The sequence below is a fragment of the Carcharhinus amblyrhynchos genome, chromosome 23, assembly GCF_965287045.1.
Source record: "Carcharhinus amblyrhynchos chromosome 23, sCarAmb.v2.hapA, whole genome shotgun sequence".
NCBI lineage: Eukaryota > Metazoa > Chordata > Chondrichthyes > Carcharhiniformes > Carcharhinidae > Carcharhinus > Carcharhinus amblyrhynchos.
This window is the reverse complement of record NC_137346.1, coordinates 7,361,112-7,382,417: the sequence shown is the minus strand read 5'-3', so window position 1 is coordinate 7,382,417 and position 21,306 is coordinate 7,361,112. Positions and strand designations below refer to the sequence as shown.

The following is a 21,306-nucleotide window of genomic DNA, read 5'->3' as shown; positions in this document are numbered from 1 at the left end:
TTTCCTCATTACCCACCGTTAAATCCCCCCCTCGTCCTCCAAAGGTCCAACATTCACTGTAGCCAGTCTCCTCCTCTTTGTATATTTGTAAAAACTTTTACTATCACTTTTTATATTTAGAACTGGTTTAGCTTCATACTCTATCTTTCCTTTCTTTATTGCTTTCTTAGTCATTCTTAGTTTTTTAAATCTTTCCCAATCTTCTTCCCCACTATTTTTAGCCGCTCTGTACATATCAGTTTTTAATTTAATACTCTCCTTTATTTCCTTCGATATCCATGGCTGGTTATCCCTTTCCTTACAGTTCTCCTTCACCATTGGAATATATTTCTGCTGAGTACTGAAAAAGATCTCCTTAAAAATCCTCCACTGTTCCTCAGCTGTCCTACCAACCAATCTGCGCCCCTAATCTACATTAGCCAATTCCACCCTCATCTTATTATACTCCCCTCTGCTCAAGCAGAGGACACTGGTTTGGGACCCTCCTTTCTCACCCTCCATCTGCATCAGAAATTCAACCATATTGTGATCACTTGTCCCAAGAGGATCCCTCATAAGAAGATCCCTAATTCTACCTGCCTCATTACACAGTACCAGATTGAAGATAACTCGGTCCCTTGTAGGTTCCGTTACGTACTTTGAGAAGGAACCAATCTGAAATTCTGGAGAAGATAGAATTATCAACACTGGAACGATTTCTTACTGCTTGCTATTGCTAACTGTGTGTCATTAAACAATACTAGATACATAAAAGTATTTGAGGGAAGATTTTTGGCAGTGGTCTATTAAGAATGATGATGCATGAAAAGGAGGCTGCAGCATACAGCTGCACATTACCACCCATCATCTCCGTAAGATGGTTAATGTCACTGGACTAATAACTTGGTAGCTCAGGCTAGTGCCCTGAAGATGGGATTCAAATCCCACCACAGTACCTGGCAGATTGAGTTGAAAAGTATGGGTGCCACAGTGGATAGCTTTGCTGCCTCTCAGTGCATGATTCAGGTTCGATTCCAGCCTCAGGTGACTGTCTGTGTGGAGTTTGCACGTTCTCACTGTGTCTGCATGGGTTTCTTTGGGATGCTCCAGTTTCCTCCCACAGCCCAAAGATGTGCAAGTTAGGTGGATTGCCATGCTAAATTGACGTTTAAGTGTCCCAAGATGTGTAGGTAAGGGGGATCAGCAGGATAAATATGTGGAATTACGAGAATAGGACAGGAGGATGGGCCTGGGTAAGATGTTCTGTCAGAGTCGGTGCAGACGGGGAGGGCCAAATGGCCTCCTCTTGCATTGTAGGGATTCTATAATGATGTGCTATGGAGCATTCTCATCTGCATTTCTTTTTAAAGTTGGTTAAACTTTGAACAGTTTACTTTTCATCTCAATGCCTTAACTCCAAATAAGGTCAGATACTTGGTCCTTCTTTAAGGCTATAATGTACAATATATAATATGTAATGTTGCTATGGGTGAAATTTTCTGATAGATTTGTTAATCCAATTATCAAGGTCAGGTAAGTGAAGTTGGGTCACAGATCTGCCACGATTTCACTCAATAGCCTCCTGTTTCTGTTTTCCTACTTTCCTCACTAAGGAGTGCACTACCCAATGTGTAACAAAGCCATTCAAATCTAGGACCTGTTCAGCTGCTCTCATGGCAGCAGTAGGGTGGTCACAAATGGTGCTTCTGGGTTGAGCGGAAGGAGCTATCTGTATCAAGTGCAACCTGGAAATTATGGACAGGGTAGAGTTCAACTGATGCTTGCTAACAGCTGAAGTAGCGAGCCAATATTTTCTGCCTTAGGTATGTATCCCACTAAGGGACTGCCTCTTTCACTTTGTCCCTGGGTTTGTATGATTTGGTTTATGCCACCCAGGCATGCTGACAGAAGTCCAGTGTGCCAAGCATGGCTTAAGGAGCCAGGAGGCTGAAGTTCCCCTCCAGAGACAGAAGTATAAAACCTGCTCTAAAACTCCCTTGTCAGTACTGAGGGAGACCTGCACTGTCAGTAGTGCTGTCTTTTGAATGAAATTTTGAACAGACTCTGACTGCCCCCTCAAGTGGATTGAAAAGGTGCTTTTTTGAAGATGAGCAGAGTAATTCTCCCTTTTGTCCTGAGCCACAAGTTATCCCTCAATTTTGAAAAAGTATTGTCTGGTCATTATCTCACAGCTGTTTGTGCAGCCTTGTTGTGCTCCGATTGCTTGCTGGACTCCCTACATTACAGCAATATGCTTCAAAGCACTTCATTCAAAAGCACTTTGGAGGTATCCTAACTTGATGAACAATACTGTTTAAAGACCAGTTCTTTCTTTAATATTAACTACAGCCTTGGGCCATGACACTTCAGCAAGACCGTTTCTGTAATATTACAACAGCTGTCTATATTCAAGTAAGGATTTGTATCTAATAATGTGGAAAAACTTCTAAGTCGGAGACTGATTTATTGCGACTGTCCAGTCTGCTACTTGCAGGTTGTAACTGCCACCACGACCCCGCTGGCAGGGAGGTCTTTCTCATTCCAAGAGTAAACCTTTTGGCAACAGGATACATAAATTAGGAATACTGGTGCTCCATCATGAGCTTGGGTCAGTGGAATCTGTGCTCCGTTTTCACCAGTAAGTAAGTTCAGCTGCTCCTGTTTGCAGGATTTTGATGGATATCTAGAGTAGAACTAGTTCAAGGGGGAGTTGCACCAACTACTGTTTTTAAAATATTGCATTAATTGTACCTTTTTGTCACACTTGATGTTATTCTGTTGCTTTAATACTGGCAGTATTTAAAGTATCAATTCATGGCTGTTTGCTGGGGCTAGTTCTTTGTTAAAATATGTTTCTGTATAACTTTTAGTGATCATGATGTGGGTATGCCGGCGTTGGACTGGCGTAAACACAGTAAAAAGTCTGACAACACCAGGTTTTAGTCCAACCTATTTATTTGATAATATACTCGCAAGCAAGCTTTTTACTAACTTTTAGTGAGTCATATTTATTAGCTTTCTCTCTGTCTACCCACCTGTTTCTCTGGCTGTATCACTATCTGTTGATCTGTACGTCTATCTCCATCTCTTAGCATGTGGGGCGGCACGGTAGCACAGTGGTTAGCACTGTTGCTTCACAGCTCCAGGGTCCTGGGTTCGATTCTTGGCTCGGGTCACTGTCGGTGTGGAGTTTGCACATTTTCCTCGTGTCTGCATGGGTTTCCTCCGGGTACTCCAGTTTCCTCCCACAGTCCAAAGATGTGCGGGTTAGGTTGATTGGCCATGCTAAGAAATTGCCCCTTTAGTGTCCAGGGTAGCGGAAGTTAGAGGGATTAGTGGGTATGATGTATGAAAAAGATATGGGGATAGGGCCTGGGTGGGATTGTGTTCGGTGCAGACTCGATGGGCCGAAGAGCCTGTTTCTGCACTGTAGGGTTCTATGATTCTATGATCTTACTTTGTCTCAATTGCTTTCCACATTAAGTACCTATATCATAGAATCCCTACGGTGCAGAAGGAGGCCATTCAGCCCATCCTGTAACCCCATGTATTTACCCTCTAATTTCCCCTGACATTAATGCCTAATCAACACAATCTGCACATCTTTGGGGGAGGAAACTCACACAGACACGGAGAGAATGTGCAAATTCCACACACTCACCCAAGGCTAGAATTGAACCCGGGACCCTGGCACTGAGGCAGCAGTGTCAGCCACTGGGCCACAAAACATGCTGCCATCTTGTTGGTTTCTTTGTCTATCTTTCTGTCTCCATCTTTCTGCTGGCCTATCTAGCTGTTTCTCTAACCTGACCATTCTCTTTTTTTACCCTATCTGCTCGTTTTGTCTCGCTCAGCATCGTTCCTATTGCCCTCACTGAGCTTCAGTGCACAACAGCACAAATTGTCGAACCTGTTCAATAAATAATAAAGAATGACACTTTTGAGATTCAAATACCTCTAACTCAAAAGTCCCATTGTGAACGAATCATTAAAACATGGGGCTTGCACGGTGGGGAGGGGTCGAATCTATTTGTATGAAATTCCTTTGTGACTTTTACCATAAATAAAACCTTTGCCTTCAATAAGCCAGCAGATGAAAGCATTTTGCATGCTAATAGATGTTAATCCATCGCAGTTCAATTAGGCAGTGCCTTGATGCTTGCTTTCCCTGTTTTCTGCCCATCCCCATGAAGGGTAACTATCCTCTGCAGAGTACCAACTGCTGACACTATCAAACTGCTCAAATAATTATTTCCAAGAAATTGATACCAGCTATATATTTTTCTAAAAAATCTAATGCTGCAGCCTGGAATCTGCCTCCAAAGCCTGGTGTGAGTCACCTTCCTATGATGACTCACAGGAATTCAAAGCAGAAGAGCTATTGAATGTCATTATATATAATTTAATGGGGTGAAATTATGTAGCGTCGGTCTCCTACCTGACAGTTAAGATTGAAAGTAACCATGTATGGGACAGATATGTTCCATTTAAAAGCCAATGAAAGTTATCCCTAATCATTACCTTGTATTCTTTTTTTTCCCCTTTTGTTCGCTTCCCGTTTTAAATTTTGAGTGTGGGTTCATGTGCGTTTGCATCAGGAACAGATGGCCAGCTGATTCAGTCTCTCATCTTCCTGACGATTTTTATTTTAATTGAGGTGGGTGAATCATGCACAGTTCCACTGGCACCAGCAGACTTTGCTTTCTCGTGAGAGAGGGTGGACAGTGAGTACTGGCAGCTATATTTAAATACCAACAAGGCACTTCAAAATGCTGTACTTTCTAAGCCCACAAGCAGCATGTTTTTGAAAGTCTTTTCCCAAATAAGAGATTTTTTTCATGTGACTGTGGGCTTTGGCACCAAAGGATGGTGTGGTGGTTAGCACTACCTGCCTCACAGTGCCAGGAACCCAGGTCCAATTCCAGCCTGGGGTGACCTTCTGTGCAGAGTTTGCATGTTCTCCCTGTGTCTGTGTGGGTTTCCAAAGATATGCAGGTTAGGTAGATTGGCCATGCAAAATTGCTCCTTAGTGTCCAAAGATGTGGAAGATAGGTGAATGAACCTTGATAAATGTACGGGGATAGGGTGGTGGCAAGGGTCTGACTCGGTGCAGATTCAATGGGCCAAATGGCTGCCTCCTGCACTATCAGGATGCTATGGATGTTGCTCTTCCCAAATTTTCCTTGATCGGAAAAACTTGGCTATTTCAGAGAACGGTTGAGAATATGTTGCATTGCATGTAGGCCAGTCCAGGCGAGGACAGCAGATTTCTTTTCCTAAAGAACATTATTGAACCAGATGGGTTTTTGCAACAAGTAATGATAGTTTCGAGTCGTATTACTGAGACCAGCTTTCAATTCCAGATTTTTAAAAAAACTAATTGAATTTAAATTCACAGGATTTGAACCCATATCCCCAGAGCATTACCCGGAGCCTCTAAATTACTTGTCCAGTGACATTATCAAAGTCTTCCCTCCCTCAATAAATGACATTTAGTAAGAAACTGATTACAGTACAGTAATGAAGCTATTAAATACAGTTTCATTTTGGGTCATTTTTGGATTACCCACAGGTGCAAGTCTGGAAGTCTTTGATGCTTTTTCTCAGCTGTTAATAAAACTGCATCATCTCAATCTCCAATACATTGTTTTTTTTTAAATAGTGCTGTTTTGTGGCAGCTTGTATAATCTGTGATTTTGGAAATGGTTTTTAGCAGGTAAGTGAACATTTAATCCGATCAGTGCAATTTCCAGCACCTTGTAGATGTAATTTCTTGAATCCACCCAAAAGAGGAAACACCACCAAAGATCTGCAGGTTAGGTGGATTGGCTGTGCTAAATTACCTCGTTCATGTCAGGGAGACTAGCTAGGGGATTATGGAGATAGGGCCGGGGTGGGATTGTGATCCTTCTGCACTGTCAGGCTTCTATGATTCTATTTCCAGTCCTGGGATCTGTGCACCTTCCGGTCAAGATTACAAACCCAACGTTGTATGTTAACGAACTGGATTATGCAGCATGTCACACATACTTATTTTAAATCATTACATGTTTCAAGTCAATCCTAATGGTTCTATAACATCCAGCAGGGTTTAGCTGCCACTTGGCTCCAGTGATGGTTATTTTATATGCTGAGAGAGCATTGCTAGTGCTGCCAACCTTGTGACAGGTGAACTTGTGTATTTCACCCCCCACCACAAGCAAACCTCACAGTGGTACCTAAGCCAGCCAGCTATGATGGCTTCCATATCAGATTGGTCTCATGAGAATCTCCTACAAGAAATGAGTGAGGGGACTGGGTACAAGGAAGATGCTGAAGAGGAAAAAGTGGTGTTATTCTTAAAGTTGATTCCCTAGCTATGGGTGTCACTGCCATGGTTGGTATTTATTGTCCATTGGGAAAGTGAGGGTGAGCCACTATCTTGAACTGTTGCTATCTGCATGATGAAGGTGCTCTCCTGGTCTTTTTAGATGGGGAGTTGCAGGGTTTGGACCCAGCGGTGATGAAGGAACGGCTGCCAGAGGTGCGCTTGCTGTATGTTATCATAACTTCAGCACATCACCAGAAATCAGTCTCCCCTGCCCTACAACCGGAAAGCCCAACGAGTAAATAAGAGCCCACCAAACTGGTCCAGTCCCTTTAATCATTAGTTAAAGGCTTGTCATCTTTTGCTTATAATAATACAAAGGGCTCCACCACTTCCAATACACAACAGATATTACATAGAACATAAAATGTACACAGACTAAACAGCATTGAAACAAGTCATAATTACAATAGTGTAGTCACCTTTTTGTGTTCAAGTTTTCTTAAAGACCTTTATATATATAATATATATAATTTTTTTACATTATAATCACCAGAAATACCATGATTAAAAATTACAAGATACTGAACATGTAAATACCAGTACTGGTTTAGGGGAGGGGAAGTTCATTATTACTTGAACAATAAGCAAATAAGGGTACAGAATTCAAATCAAGTTAAGGACTACTTGCTACCACCAGCTGCAACCAGCTAAACACCGCGTGTCACAAAGCAAGAATTGTTCTAAAGTGTGAAACCAGCACAGTCAAACTGCTACAGTCGTAGTCAGTATCTATACAACTACAGGCACCAGTTCGGGTGTACAGTCAAACTGCCACAGTTGTAGGCAGTATCCATACAACCACAGGTACCAGTTCAAGTTTACAGTGAAACTGCCACAGTTGTAGTCAGTATCTATACAACCACAGGCACCAGTTCGGGTGTACAGTCAAACTGCCACAGTTGTAGGCAGTATCTATACAACCACAGGTACCAGTTCAAGTTTACAGTGAAACTGCTACAATAGTAGTTAGTATCTATACAACTACAAGCGCCAGTTCAGTTGTACAGTCAAACTGCTACAGTTGTCAATATCCATACAATTACAGGCACCAGTACAGCTGTACAATCAAACTGCTACAGTAGTAGGAAGTATCTGTACAACTACAGGGAGCAGTACAGGTGCACAATTGGAACAGTATTGCCAAACTGCTGAAGGTGTACAATTGGTATGTGTGCAGATACTTATACAATCAGACTGCTCAGCAGCAGCACAGGGTACACATCCCGGCAGGTAGTGTCATACCATCACAGGCACCTGTACAGGTATATCATCATGATGCTGGAAGCACTCTTGGGTTCCAGTAAGACCAGAAACCCAAATAGATGTACAAACACACCAGCATCAGCCAGGTGAATGGCTGGATTGCTACAGGTGACCAGTACAGGTGAGCTGATACAGTCAGACCCCTATCAGCAGTGGCACAGGTTCCAGCTGTATAGTGGACCAGCCCAGTTTCATAATCAGACTTGCATGGGTACCAGTACAGGTATATAATCAGACCAAAAAACTACTAACGCATCATACATGTCTTACAGAACTACCTTTAGTTTGACAAGGAGATATTTTATAAATTGTATCTAGCTACCATGGGTTGCTACTGTCAGTATTTAGTGGGGGGGTCCCTGATGAGTGTACTAATTTATGTGGTGTTTATAATGCCAGGACTACTATTCAATATGTAACTATTACAAGTGCTTTTAGTTTAAGGAGAGCCTATTACAGGTATAGGAATAATTAGGTTCAGAGCCTTAGCCACACGGATTTGATTTGCTTTGAATAAATTCTACAGCCAAAGTCACAAATACGTTTAACCTATTGATTATCAGTGAAATCACAGTTACTGCAGTTTAATGAATTCTGTAAACTGAGATAGTCACTTTCACACACTGTGTCTTCCCACTCCTGGGGGCTTGCTTCCCTTGGTCGAACCCAGCTCTGAACCCTTCCCCCACCTTCTTTGACAGAGGGTAAATCTGAGCGCAGGTCAGGCACTTTGCCATGGGACGACTGGGGGGGGGGGGGGGGGGGGCGGAGGTGGGATGGGTGAATCTCCTGAGGCCGTCATACCAAGGCCACAACTCAGGTCTGAGATGGGGAAATTAGGGCGATTGTTATGGGACTGAGATGAGGAGGATGTAAGAGTCGTCCACCAGACCTGCTGGGGACAACCTAGAATAGGAGACCCAACCATGGAGAGGATAGTCAAGGGTTGGGAGGCCTGGCCCGGGGTGGGGTGGGGGGAGGTTGATATATCAGACCAGAGGAGCACACTCTCAAAAGTATGCTGGTGTAATGGTTGATACCAGTAACCCAGAGTTATAGACTCTAAATTGAGATAGTGAGTTCAAACTGTGCCATCGGGAATATGAATTCAATTCAGGGAATAAAAAACCAGCTTGCCCATGCAGCCGCTGAACTGGCCATTGAGGATGCAAATCTGCCATCCTTACCCTGTAAGTGACTCCAGTCCAATTCCAGTGAGGATGGCTCATGAGTGGTTGTTGCCTCAAAGGCATTACCGGCAGTTGAAGAGGTCTCACCTCCATCTACTGGTCGTGATGAGGGACCAGCGTTGCCAGCGATGCACGTGAATTTGATTTAAAATGAGATGGTGTCAAAGGGAGCTCTTGGCCATGAGGGCCAGTCAGATACTCCAATATGTGTTTAGGTTGGGTTGGACGGGTAGATTAAGATACTACACAAATCTTCCCTTCCCCGTGTCCCTCAACCTCCACCCCCTCCCCAACCTGGCTATCCAGTCAGTCCTACCGGAGAGCTTTGGGGATTCAGTATAGTTGAGCGGTATCCTTGGAGGCAAATGCCAGAGTGAAGACAGCTCAGTCTACAGAAACCAGTTAAGATATCATCTTTCCTGGGCGGCATGGCTTACTGTTATAGGCTTCAGCTACTTTGCCTAGGCCGCAATATAAGATGACATAAAGACTATTTAATTGATTTATTTGTAAGCTAGTGAGGTGAGGATTGTCTAGGAAGAGGGGAGCTTTGTGTTGAAAACTCCAGTCTAATAACAGGGGGGAACGCTATGTGAAAGTGTTACTGTTGAAGTAGACAGAAGCCATGTAAACTCATTGGCATTCTCCCATGCCAACTGTTAGGAGCTATGCCCCCTAAGTGGCATATACCACCAACTTCTCTCTGCCAAAGTGGCTGGTGTGTCGACCCTTTGCGATTCCTTGTGGTTTTGCCTCCAGCCCTTCGCGTGAGGAGTTGTGTGCGGTGCTCTGGCTGCCTGGCTGACCGCTGTCCTTGCTGCCTCTCCTTGCAGGAGGCCTTGCTGGCACCCCAGGGGTCTTGCTGGCTTCCGAAATAGCGGGGGGTCTGTCTTTCCACTCGGCCTTGCTTTCTTATCCGACCCACAGGGGGAGGATTCCGATGCCGGGCCTCGTCTGGCGCAAAGTCCCGGCGTTCCCGCAGGGTGGAACGTGCTGGTCCCACATGGGATACCTCAGGCCTCTTTGGTCTGCACTGTGTCAGAGGTAATTCCTTGGCACTGGCCACCGGCGGGAGGACAACAACTTGGGGGCCCAAAGTGAGGCTAGTTCTGTCAGTGAGCGAGTCTTCTCGCGTATCTTGAGCCAGCTCTGAGGCGGTTCCATATTGGGGCAGAGATCGGGGGCCATGGTAGTCCCCACGATTCTCCTTATCGTCCCCACCATCTCCCTGGGCACCGTCGAATGAGTTGCCCGTCCACTTAGAGTCGCCGTTGGCCTCTTCCTCGTCTTCTGCAGCAGCACTGAGGTCACGCAAGAAGACCACGATTACCGTGATGTTGTCACTGGAGCCGGCGTCACGGGCAGAGGCCACCAGCTTGTGGGCCACCATGCTGCTGTCACCATTGTTCTCCTTCAGATGATCAGCTACCACCTTGATCGCCTCCTCAGGCTCCATGGTGTCATAGAAGCCATCGCAAGCCAGGATGAGGTAGTCCTCGGTTCCATCCAGCACCGTGGAGTCACTGTCAGCCTCACCGCAGATATACGGCTTGTGTTCGGCATCACCTGGGATAATCAGAGTACGACATGGTTAAATGTACAGGAACCAGGAAGAAAGAGCTTACATTTCTGACCCTTTCCCTTGCAATGACAGGAGAAATGGGTCATTAGAGTCATGAGTTTACAGCATAGAAACAGGCCATTCAGCCCAACTTGTCCATGCCGCCCTTTATATTTAACCACTAAGCTAGTCACAGTTGTTTGGCCCATATTCCTCTACACCCATCTTACCCATGTAACTGTCTAAATACTTTTTAAAAAACAAAATTGTACCCGCCTCTCCTACTACCTCTGGCAGCTTGTTCCATTCACTCACCACCCTGTGTGTGAAAATTTGCTCCTCTTTTGTATCTTTCCCTTCTCACTGTAAACCTATGCCCTCTAGTTTTAGACTCCCCTTCCTTTGGGAAAAGATATTGACTATTGAGCTGATCCGTGCCCCTTGTTATTTTATGGACCTCTATAAGATCACCCCTAAGCCCCCAGGGAAAAAAGTCCTAGTCTATCCAGCCTCCTTATAAATCAAACCAAGTCCCGGTAGTATCCTAGTCAATCTTTTCTGCACCCTTTCTAGATTAATAAGATCCTTTCCATAAGTTTGACGAACTTATTGGATTTCTATGAGGATGTGACTAGTGCGGTAGACAGAGGGGAACCGGTAGATGTGGTGTTTTTAGATTTTCAAAAGGCGTTTGATAAGGTGCCTCATAAAAGTTGCTACAGAAGGTTAGGGTGCATGGAGTTGAGGGTAAGGTGTCAGCGTGGATAGAGGATTGGTTGTCTAATAGGAAGCAGAGAGTTGGTATCAATGGGTGTTACTCTGATTGGCGGTTGGTGACTAGTGGAGTGCCGCAGGGATCGGTGCTGGGGCCTCAGCTATTTACCATTTATATAGATGATCTGGAGGAGGGGGCTGAGTGTAGGGTGACGAAATTTGCTGATGACACGAAGATGAGTGGTAAAGCAAATTGCGTGGGGGGTGTGGAAAGTCTGCAGAGAGATCTGGATAGGCTGAGCGAGCGGGCAAGGACCTGGCAGATGGAGTATAATATTAGCAAGTGTGAGGTTATCCACTTTGGTAGAAATAATAGTAGGAGGGATTATTATTTAAAGGGTGAAAAGCTGCAGCATGCTACGGTGCAGAGGGACCTGGGGGTCCTTGTGCATGAGTTGCAAAAACCCAGTCTGCAGATGTAGCAGGTGATCAAGGAGGCGAATGGAATGCTGGCCTTTATAGCGAGGGGGATAGAATATAAAGTAGGGAGGTCTTGCTGCAACTGTACAGGGCACTGATGAGGCCGCAGCTGGAGTACTGTGTGCAGTTTTGGTCGCCGCACTTGCGCAAGGATATATTGGCCTTGGAGGGAGTGCAGAGGAGGTTCACTAGGCTGATACCGGAGATGAGGGGGTTGGATTATGAAGAGAGACTATATAGACTGGGTCTGTACGCGTTGGAGTTTAGAAGGATGAGGGGGGATCTTATAGAGATGTATAAGATAATGAAGGGGATGGATAGGGTAGAGGTAGAGAGATTTTTCCCGCTTAGAAAGGATAGCAGGACTAGGGGGCACAGCCTCAAGATAAGGGGGGGTGGGGGCAGTTTAGAATGGAGTTGAGGAGGAACTTCTTCACTCAAAGGGTGGTGAATCTCTGGAATTCTCTGCCTGTTGAAGTGGTGGAGGCTACCTCGCTAAATATATTTAAGACGCGGGTAGATAGGTTTCTGATAGACAAGGGAATTAAGGGTTACGGGGAGAAAGCGGGAAAGTGGAACTGATCCATTTCAGATCAGCCATGATCTTATTGAATGACGGGGCAGGCTCGAAGGGCTAGATGGCCTACTCCTACTCCTATTTCTTATGTTCTTATATTCTTATAATAGGTGACCAGAACTGAGCACAGGTTGTTTTGAACCAGCACAGATGTGATGGGCTGAAGGGCCTTCTCTACACTGTAGATTTCTTTGCCTTTGACATTCTCAGCAATTATGTACTTTTTTTGAACTTGTAATAAGGGGAAAAGCAGCAGCCAAGTTGTGCATTGCAAATTCCCACACACAGGAATGTGACAATGAAGCACAAATTTAAAGTTTATTATTGTCACAAGTAAGCTTATATTCACACTGCAATGAAGTTACTGTGTTGAAGCAGGTGCAAAGATTTACATGGATTATATAATTTCTAAGTGGTTGATCTGATCAGGAAAGCTGCAGAGAGATCTGATAGAGATCTTTAAGATTCTGAGATTATAAAGGAATTTGGCAGAATGCTGCATGTTTCCACGTGGGCAAGACCAGAATCAGGAGCCATCAACATAAGATCCAATAAATCCAATGGGGAATTCAGAAGAAACCTCTTTACCCAGGGAGTGGGGAGAGAGTGAAACTTGCTCCCACAGGGAGTGGCTGAGACCTGTAATACAGATACACTCAAGGGGAAGCCAGAGAAATACATGAGGGAGAAAGGACCAGAAAGATAATGTTGATGGGAGGAAATGAAGTTGGGTGAGAGAAGGTATGTGTGGAGTATAAACACTGACATGGACCAGATGGGCTGAATGGCTGAATTCTTGCTGTGAATTGAATGTAATGAGGGTCCAGATGCTGTGTCTTTGTGACATGTGGACAGAGAGCCAGGTTCCTGCAAAAACCTCACCGATGGCTCTGGAGACAGAAAGGCTTCCATTGACTCTCCAAGCCCCGAACCACACCACACAGCCTCCAAGTGCCTCAATCCGCTGCTTTTCATCCTGAGGGAGAGAAAAGGGAAGAACAAGTCAGCAAAAACTGAGCAGCTGGGTTGAGATGTGGTTAAGCTCTTTGATCCAGTCACGATGGGAAGTTTTGATGGGCATTTGCCTTTCAAATGGAGTTGTTCCTATCTGGATGTTCCATCACTGCGTTAACACCTGGGTGAAAATTAGAGAATGTGCTAAGGGATTCACCCCATCATATCTTTCTGGGTGTTGGAAAATTCCAGAATGCCAGAACAAGAAATAAGAGAAAACAGGCCAACTTTTAAAAGATTTTTCTGTGTCCTGTTTTTAATCATCTTGAGGTATTTTTTAAAATCCTGTTGAACCACACACTTCCTGATATAACGCCTATCTCTTCACTTATAACGAGATCTGTCATCTAAGTATGATGAGCTGTTGTTACACCCTCCTACCAGCAGCTCCGCCACTGGTCGGAGGGTATCATTACAGTGTGACACGTATACATAGGGAATGACCATTATAAATAACCAAATAGGGATTTATAACAGATTTTAAAGTCAAGACAAGAAATATAACTTTGGATAAGAAGCAAATTATATCTTAGTGTCCTGATCCAATTCCCGGCATGTTAACCCTCAAGACTCCATGTTCTAGAAATTTCCAGAGCCAAAAACTAGACCATATAATTGAAACCTCCTTGGTAACTCAAATTGGAATAAACCAGCTTCAATAAAAACATGTTAAACTGCTTGAAGATGGTTGGGAGGGGCAAGCAAGGCAAATGTACGGAACATATCGGTTAGACTTGGTCTCCTTGCTTTCCGGAGGGATATACTTCCTTTGGAAGCAATTCAAAGAGGGTGCAGACTAATTTTTGGGACGAAAGGGTTATCTTACGTGGAGAGCTGAAGCAGGTTGGGCCTTTACTCATTAGAGTCTAGAAGAGTCATAGAATCAACAGTGCAGAAGGAGACTATTCAGGCCATCGAACCAGCACCAAATACAATCCCACCCAGGTCCCACCCCCCATACACCCACATATTTACCCTGCTAATCCCACTGACACTAAAGAGCAATTTAGCATCAAAGTCATCTTAACCCTCACATCTTTGGAGTGCGGGAGAAAACCAGAACACCCAGAGGAAACCCACACTGACATGGGAAGAACATGCAAACTCCACACAGACAGACCTGAGGCCAGAATTGAACCCGCGTCCCTAACGCTGTGAGGCAGCAGTGCTAATCACTGTGCCGTGTGCCACCCCTAAAGAAGAAGAGATGATCTTATTAAAACAAGATTCTGAAGGGATCTTGACAGGATGGATGCCGAGGACTCCGATGGAGGGGCGGGGGGGTGGGTGGTGTGGGGGCACGGTTTTGAAATGAGTTTCTCATTTAAAAAGAGATGAGGAGGAATTTCTTCTCTCTCCAGAGAGTGGTGGGGGGCTGGGTCATTGCATAAATGCAGAACTGAGTTTGATTTTTGATTGACAAATGAGTCAATGGCCATGGGGCAGGTAGGAAAGTGTTGTTCAAGCCACAGCCAGATCAGCCAAGATCTTTCTGAATGGTGGAGTGCAGGAGGCTCGAGGGACTGAATGGCCTACTCCTGCTCCATGACTGTACATGGCAGGAATTCCTATTACTGCTGTCCTCTTCTGAAAGAGTCAGAGTCTCCCAATAGGATCGTAAGCTGCAGTAACATCCATCCATCCATGGAGTCCAGCCCCCATTCAGGATAACAGGGTTTGTGGTTTCTGTTGGTGAGGACACTGGGGATGAAACCTCTTCTTCAAAGCAATGACCACAGGATCTGTTCCATTCACCTGGGAGAGCAGACTGGGCCTTGCTTTAAAATCTCATCTGAAAAACAGCTTCTCCAGCAATGTGGCACCCCGTGCATACTGCACTGACGTGATGGCAAGGATTATGGACTCAAGTCTCTCTGAGTGGGGAAACCCAGCACCTCTCAACTCAAAGCACAGTGGTTAGCCTCACAGCATCAGGACCCGGGTTCAATTCCTGATTTGGGGTCACAGTCTGTCCGGAGTGTGCACATTCTCCCCGGGTCTACGCAAGTTTCCTCAGGGTGCTCCAATTTCCTCCCACAGTCCAAAGATGTGTAGCTTAGGTTAATTGGCCGTGCTAAATTGCCCTTAGTGTCAGAGGGATTATAAGGGTAAGTATGGAGGGTTACAGGGATAGGGCCTGGGTGGAATTGTTGTCAGTGCAGACTCGATGGGCTGAATGGCCTCTTTCTGTGCAGCAGGGATTCTAGGATTCACACCTGTACAAAAGTGAAATGACTGACACTGTGACAGTGTTGAGCACTCACCTCTCTGTCTGGTTTGTGAGGTTTCATCAGTTCCACTGCCTGGCCTTTTCGTACCAACATCACCTGAGAGTCGCCCAGCCAGGCCACGTGAAGCATGTTCCCTCGCATGAAAGTCACAACACCCGTTGTTCCACATCGCAGGTTCTAAGAACAATGAGAAGAAGACATATCTGTCTGTGCTTTATTAAAACTTCACGTGGGAAGAAATTTCTCCCTAACCTCCACAGAAATGCAGTAATTTCAGACTGTCCTTCACTCCCTCCAAATCTCTGAACTTCCCATTGTCTCACGGTGCTCTGTATAGGATAATGCCAGCGGAATGAAACAGACTGAGGGAGGTGGGGGGAGGAAATCAGGTTGGAGCAAGGGGAGAGAGGCGAAATTTCCCCCTTTACGAATTGGTGGATAGGGTGGCACAGTGGTTAGCACCGTTGCCCCACAGTGCCAGATTCCCAGCTTGGATCACAGTCTGTGTGGAGTTTGCACATTCTCCCAGTGTCTGCGTGGGTTTTCTCCTACAGTACGAAAGACATGCTGGTTAGGTGCATCAGCCGTGCTAAATTACCCCTTAGTGTCAGGGAAATTTGCAGGGTAAATGCATGGGGTTACGGAGATAGGGCCTGGGTGGGATTATGGTTGGTGCAGACTCAATGGGCTGAATGGCCTCCTGCACTGTAGGATTCTATGATAGAAAGAACCCTCAAGTTTCTAATTGCAACAATAGTTTTCACTGGAATGAGTGGACAGAGAAAACTGGAGGGACCTCAGTTATGTCCAGAGATTGGAGGAACTGCTCTCCTCACAGCAGAGACAGTTCTGGGAAAGACAGAGAGGGATTCAAAATGAAACAGGGATATCAAGAAGGTAGGGAGAAATATTTCAGTTACAGGTCACCAACCAGAGACTTCAAATAATTGGCAGAAGAATTGGAGAAGAAAGAAACGCAGAAGCTCTTCACTGAAGAGAGTGAAGATCAGGAGCGCATCTCTGACAGGGATTCCACAGAAACAGGATTGGAAAATGTAGGATAAAAAGGATTGGCTTACAGGGTAATGGGGAGAAGCTGGGGCTCTGGGACTAGGTGGTGCTGCACATTCAAAAAAGCTAGAACAGACGTGACAGGATGAATGGTCACCCTCTCGGCTACATTTCACTGTAGCCCAGAATTTCCTGGGTGCTACATCAGTTGACAGATTGAGCTAATGTCGCATTGACTCATTGCCCAAGGTACAAGAGTTCAAGTCCAGACCCAGTTCCCTCACAGTGTGCACATTACTGATCCCAACTGGAGCAACAGGAAGAGTGGGAGGTAGGTGGGGGGGGGGGGGGAGGGGGGCAGTGTTTGGAGGGGGGGGTTGGGTTTGGGGGAGGAGTATGTGGAGAAATCTGTGGGTGGGCTGGGAGGAGTGTGTTGGGGGAGTATGTGAGGGATGTGTGGGGGAGGGGGGGGTGAGAGCAGGGGGGTGGGGTTGCATGGGGGAAGAGGGTATGTGGGGGGTGTTGGAGGAAAATGTGTGGGGGATTTTGTATTGGGGGGGGTTGGCAGGGTCAGGGAATGAATGTCTGGGGCCCCTCAGTCTCGGAGCTGAGCCCCTCCCATTAGGTAGGGGTTTCCCAGGAGTTGGCGCTCAGTTTTTGGGACTCGGCCAAGGGTTTACCCGGGAGTCGGTGGAGGTTCTTTCCTGGGAATCAGGGCTCAAAAGGGGGAGTTTCGGCAGGGAGTTTCCTGGGAGTCAGCTGAGGGTTTTCCCGGGACACAGTTGGGGTGGGGGGGGGTTGTTGGCAGAGGGTTTTCCCGGGAGTTGGCCGAGGGTATTCCCAGGAGAAGGTGGGGGCGGTTTCGGAAGTTGGCACTTGGCCGGGAGTCGGGGACGAACCTCTCTGGCGGCTTTCTGGACAAATCGTTCATCCGTGAGGCGGAAAGCGCGGCACAGTGCCTCAGCCGGATCGTGTTGGAAGATTTCCTGTCGCACCAGGTTCACGTGGAGGTGGATGGAGGCGTAGATCGCGGCGTCTACCCCTCCGTGCCCATCAAACACAGCGAAAAACGACTGCTCCTCCTGATCCTGGCGAGAGAAAGAGAGGAAAGTTCCAGAGAGGCAGACAAGCTTCTTGTATTTCACAAAACAACTGACAGCCAATGAGTGCTTTATCTTTTCCCAAGTCTGGTCCCTTTAGGGGATATCTCAGTGTGCAGAGAAAGATCCCACAAACAGCAATACATTCAATCAGCCCAGACCATCACACAAACCATTCACCCCAAGAGGGCACCGGAGCGAGGCAACTTCTTGCAAGCTGCACCCAGCATACTTTCTAATTCTACCTTTTACTCTTGTTCTGTGCTTCTAAAACTTCATTCTAACTCTTTTAAACTCTCCAGCAATGCTTTAATGCAATTTCTGTACATCCTAGCTATGACTGTAACACTACATTCTGTACTCTCTCCATCTCTATGAACAATATGTTTTGTCTGCAGAGCATGCAAGAAATAATATTTTTCATTGTATACTAATACATGTGACGATAATAAATCAAATCAAATCAAAAACCAGCTTCCTATCAGTTGACTCTGTCTACACTCCCCGCTGCCTCGGGAAAACAGCCAACATAATTAAGGACCCCACGCACCCCTGGAATTCTCTCTTCCACGTTCTTCTGTCAAGAAAAAGATGCAAAAGTCTGAGGTCACGTACCAACTGACTCAAGAACAGTTTCTTCCCTGCTGCTGTCAGACTTTTGAATGGACTTATTTTGCATTTAGTTGATCTTTCGCTACACTCTAGCTATGACTGCAATACTACATTCTGCACTCTCTCATTTCCTTCTCTATGAACGGTATTCTTTGTGTAGTAAGCAAAGAACAATAGATTTCATTGTAAACTAATACACTTGACAATAATAAATCAAATTAAGTCATACAATTAAAATAATTGGCTAATGAGTGACCTCTCTACTCCCCATGGCCCCACTCAGCCTGGCAGTTGGCAATAGCTTTGGTTTAGACGGAGAGATTGATGAAGGAGGGGGTTTTTGCAATGAGACATTCTGCTGGTGACAGCTGTTAGTGTAAGATCTTCACAAAGTGTGAGTCAGCAGAGTTCCCTGCCTCGTATCTGGGTCACGTTCTGTTCTGAATTACTGTCTGAATAAAGGGGTAACTGAGAGGGGCAGTGGATCAGTGTTAGCTCTCTGGCTGTGAGTTCCGTAAAATCATAGAATCCTACAGTGCAGGAGGCCATTCGGCCCATCAATACTGTACCAACCACAATCCCACCAGACCCTATCCCTATAACCCCATGTATTTACCCTAGCTAGTCCCCCTGACACTAAGGGGCAATTTTGCACGGCCAATCCACCTAACCCACACATCTTTGGGCTATGGGAGGAATCCGGAGCACCCGGAGGAAACCCATGCAGACACGGGCAACGGAGTTCCACATAAAGCATCTCTGTTTTGCCATTTATCTTAAGTTTCCAGAATAATGGGAAGTAAAGAATAATAAGGATTCTATAAGGATTGACTGAGGCTGAAGGTGTTCAGGTGAGGCCTAGGCTACTCCAACAGAGCTGAAGATGCTCAACTGGGGTCATGGATGCTGTGTAGAGGACTACATTGGAGTGGTACGATAGCACAGTGGGTTAGCACTGCTGCCTCACAGTGCCAGGGACCCGGGTTTGATTTCTGACTTGGGTCACTGTCTATGTGGAGTCTGCACATTCTCCCCATGTCTGCGTGGGTTTCTTCCAGGTGCTCCAGTTTCCTCCCACAGTCTGAAAGATGTGCAGGCTAGGCTGTGCTAAATTGCCCCTCAGTCTCCCAAGATGTGTAATTGAGGGGGATTAGGTTTATTTGTAAGTGTCACAAGTAGGCTTACATTAATACTGCAAAGAAGTTACTGTTAAAATCCCCTAGTCGCCACACTCCAGTGCTTGTTTGGATGCACTAAGGGAGAATTTAGCACAACCAATGCACCTAACCAGCTCATCTTTCAGACTGTGGGAGAAACCGGAGCACCCAGAGGAAACCCACACAGACATGGGAAGAGTGTGCAAACTCCACACAGACAGTGACCCAAGCCAGGACTCGAATCTGGGTCCCTGGCACTGTGAGACAACAGTGCTAACCACTGTGCCACCGTGCCATCATTAGTGGGGAAATAGATGGGGTTACAGGGATAGGGTGGGATGCCCCTTCTGCACTGTAGGGATCCTACGGGATGCTCAGCTTGGAGTCCACAGTGTACATTGAGACCTGTAGCTGTCACTTACCTCCAGATTGAAGAGAGTGTTGAAATCTGGCAGACAAACATGTTTGTCCTCCATCTTCCTGCGCATGTTTTTGATGGCGTGGATGGACGTTTCGAAATAGGGGTGTGTCCTTCGAGTGAGTGGCAGATCTTTCACCCAGCTGCAGCAGACCTCGTGGAGTTTGGTGAACACCATTCGAGACAATCTTGTCGAGTCAAACTCTGTAAGAACACAAAGGCCAATCCATTCAAACCCCTTCCACACTCAACGTGGGGAAAGTTAGCATCACAATCAAAAACAGACTTGTGTGCTCTGATGCTCAATAGCAATCTGTGCTTTCCCTGGTAACAGTTAGACGTTGACTGAATTGCTGCCTGCTTTAGGATATCACAAGGTCGCTATTGATGGGAGGGCCATTCGGCCCATTTTAACTTATTCATCCAGAGGCGCTTAAATGATGAGATTCCACTATTTATAGAATCCCCACAGTGCAGAAGGAAATCATTCAGTCCATCAAGTCTACACCAATGCTCTTTCTAGGCCACCACTGAGTTCTGTCCGCATTACCCCACCCATTTACCATGGTCAATCCACCGAATCAGCACATCTTTCAGACTGTGGAAAGAAACTGGAGCATCCAGAGGAAACCCACACAGACATGGGGAGAACATGCAATCTCCATACAGACAGTGACCCAAGCCCGGAATTGAACCCGGGTCCCTGGTGTTGTAAGGCAGCAGACAGTGCTAACCATGCCACCATGCCCACCGCCTTCTCAAAGTCAATTCCGAATGCTGATCATTCTCTGCAAAAGTCAATCCCCTGCTATTAATCATAGAATGTTAGATTGCTAGAGTACAGCCAGAGGCCATTCAGCCCCATCCTGCTTATGCTGGCCCATTGAAAGAGCACTCCAATTAGGACCCATTTCCCTGCTCATTCTGCACAGCAATCATCTTCAAGATTCAATCCAATTCCCTTTCTGGAAAGTCATTACTGAATCTGCTTCCATCAATAAAGTTATCTTTCACCAGGTAGAACAGACATTTAGTTGGGATGGCACATTCCCAGTATTTTAGATTATCCTCAAGTCCCCAGGGATGAAGGATTCCGATGGAGCGAGTTTGCAGGGTGCAGCAGTACAGAGGGATCGGGTGTCCTCACGCATGAATTGCAAAAGGTTGGCGTGCAGGTACAGCAGTAATTAGGAAGGCAAATGGAACGTTGGCTTTTGTGACAAGAGGGATTGAGTTTAGAAGTCTTACTCCGATGTACACAGCATGAGTGAGACAGCTCACCACCACCCTCCTGAGGACAATTAGGGATGGGTAATAAATGTTGGCCCAGTCAGTGATGCCCAAGAATCCTGCGCAAGAATTTTAGGAACATCTACAGCGGAATTTTCCAGCTCGCCCCAAAACCGGAAAATCCCAGCCGAGATGAAAGGCCCTGCCTGCTACGATTCCTGTGGTGGGTGGGATGTGCACAGGTTCAGTCACCTTACTTGAGGAGGGAGATATTTATATTGGAGGCAGTTCAGGGAAGGTGCACTAGGCCGATTCCTGGGGTGAAGAGGATGTCTTTGGAAGGAAGGCTGCCATTGTGCTCAGTGGAGTTTAGCTCAATGGAGGGCTGACCTCGGTGAA

The 21,306-nt window shown here is 46.0% G+C and overlaps 1 protein-coding gene across 2 annotated transcripts in view; it reads right to left on the bottom strand.

Annotated features, from left to right (window-relative positions):
• Positions 1-6,603: 6,603 nt before the first annotated feature.
• Positions 6,604-21,306, bottom strand: part of ppm1e (protein phosphatase, Mg2+/Mn2+ dependent, 1E) — a 92,064-nt gene continuing 77,361 nt past the window's right edge. For both annotated transcript variants that reach the window (XM_080210339.1, XM_080210341.1), the window contains exons 3-7: positions 19,682-19,881; positions 17,290-17,478; positions 15,413-15,556; positions 13,017-13,110; positions 6,604-10,368 (exon numbers count right to left, since the gene is read on the bottom strand). In XM_080210339.1, the coding sequence (XP_080066465.1) occupies positions 9,404-10,368; positions 13,017-13,110; positions 15,413-15,556; positions 17,290-17,478; positions 19,682-19,881 (1,592 nt within the window). In that variant the 3' untranslated portion in view covers positions 6,604-9,403. The remainder of the gene's footprint in view (positions 10,369-13,016; positions 13,111-15,412; positions 15,557-17,289; positions 17,479-19,681; positions 19,882-21,306) is intronic.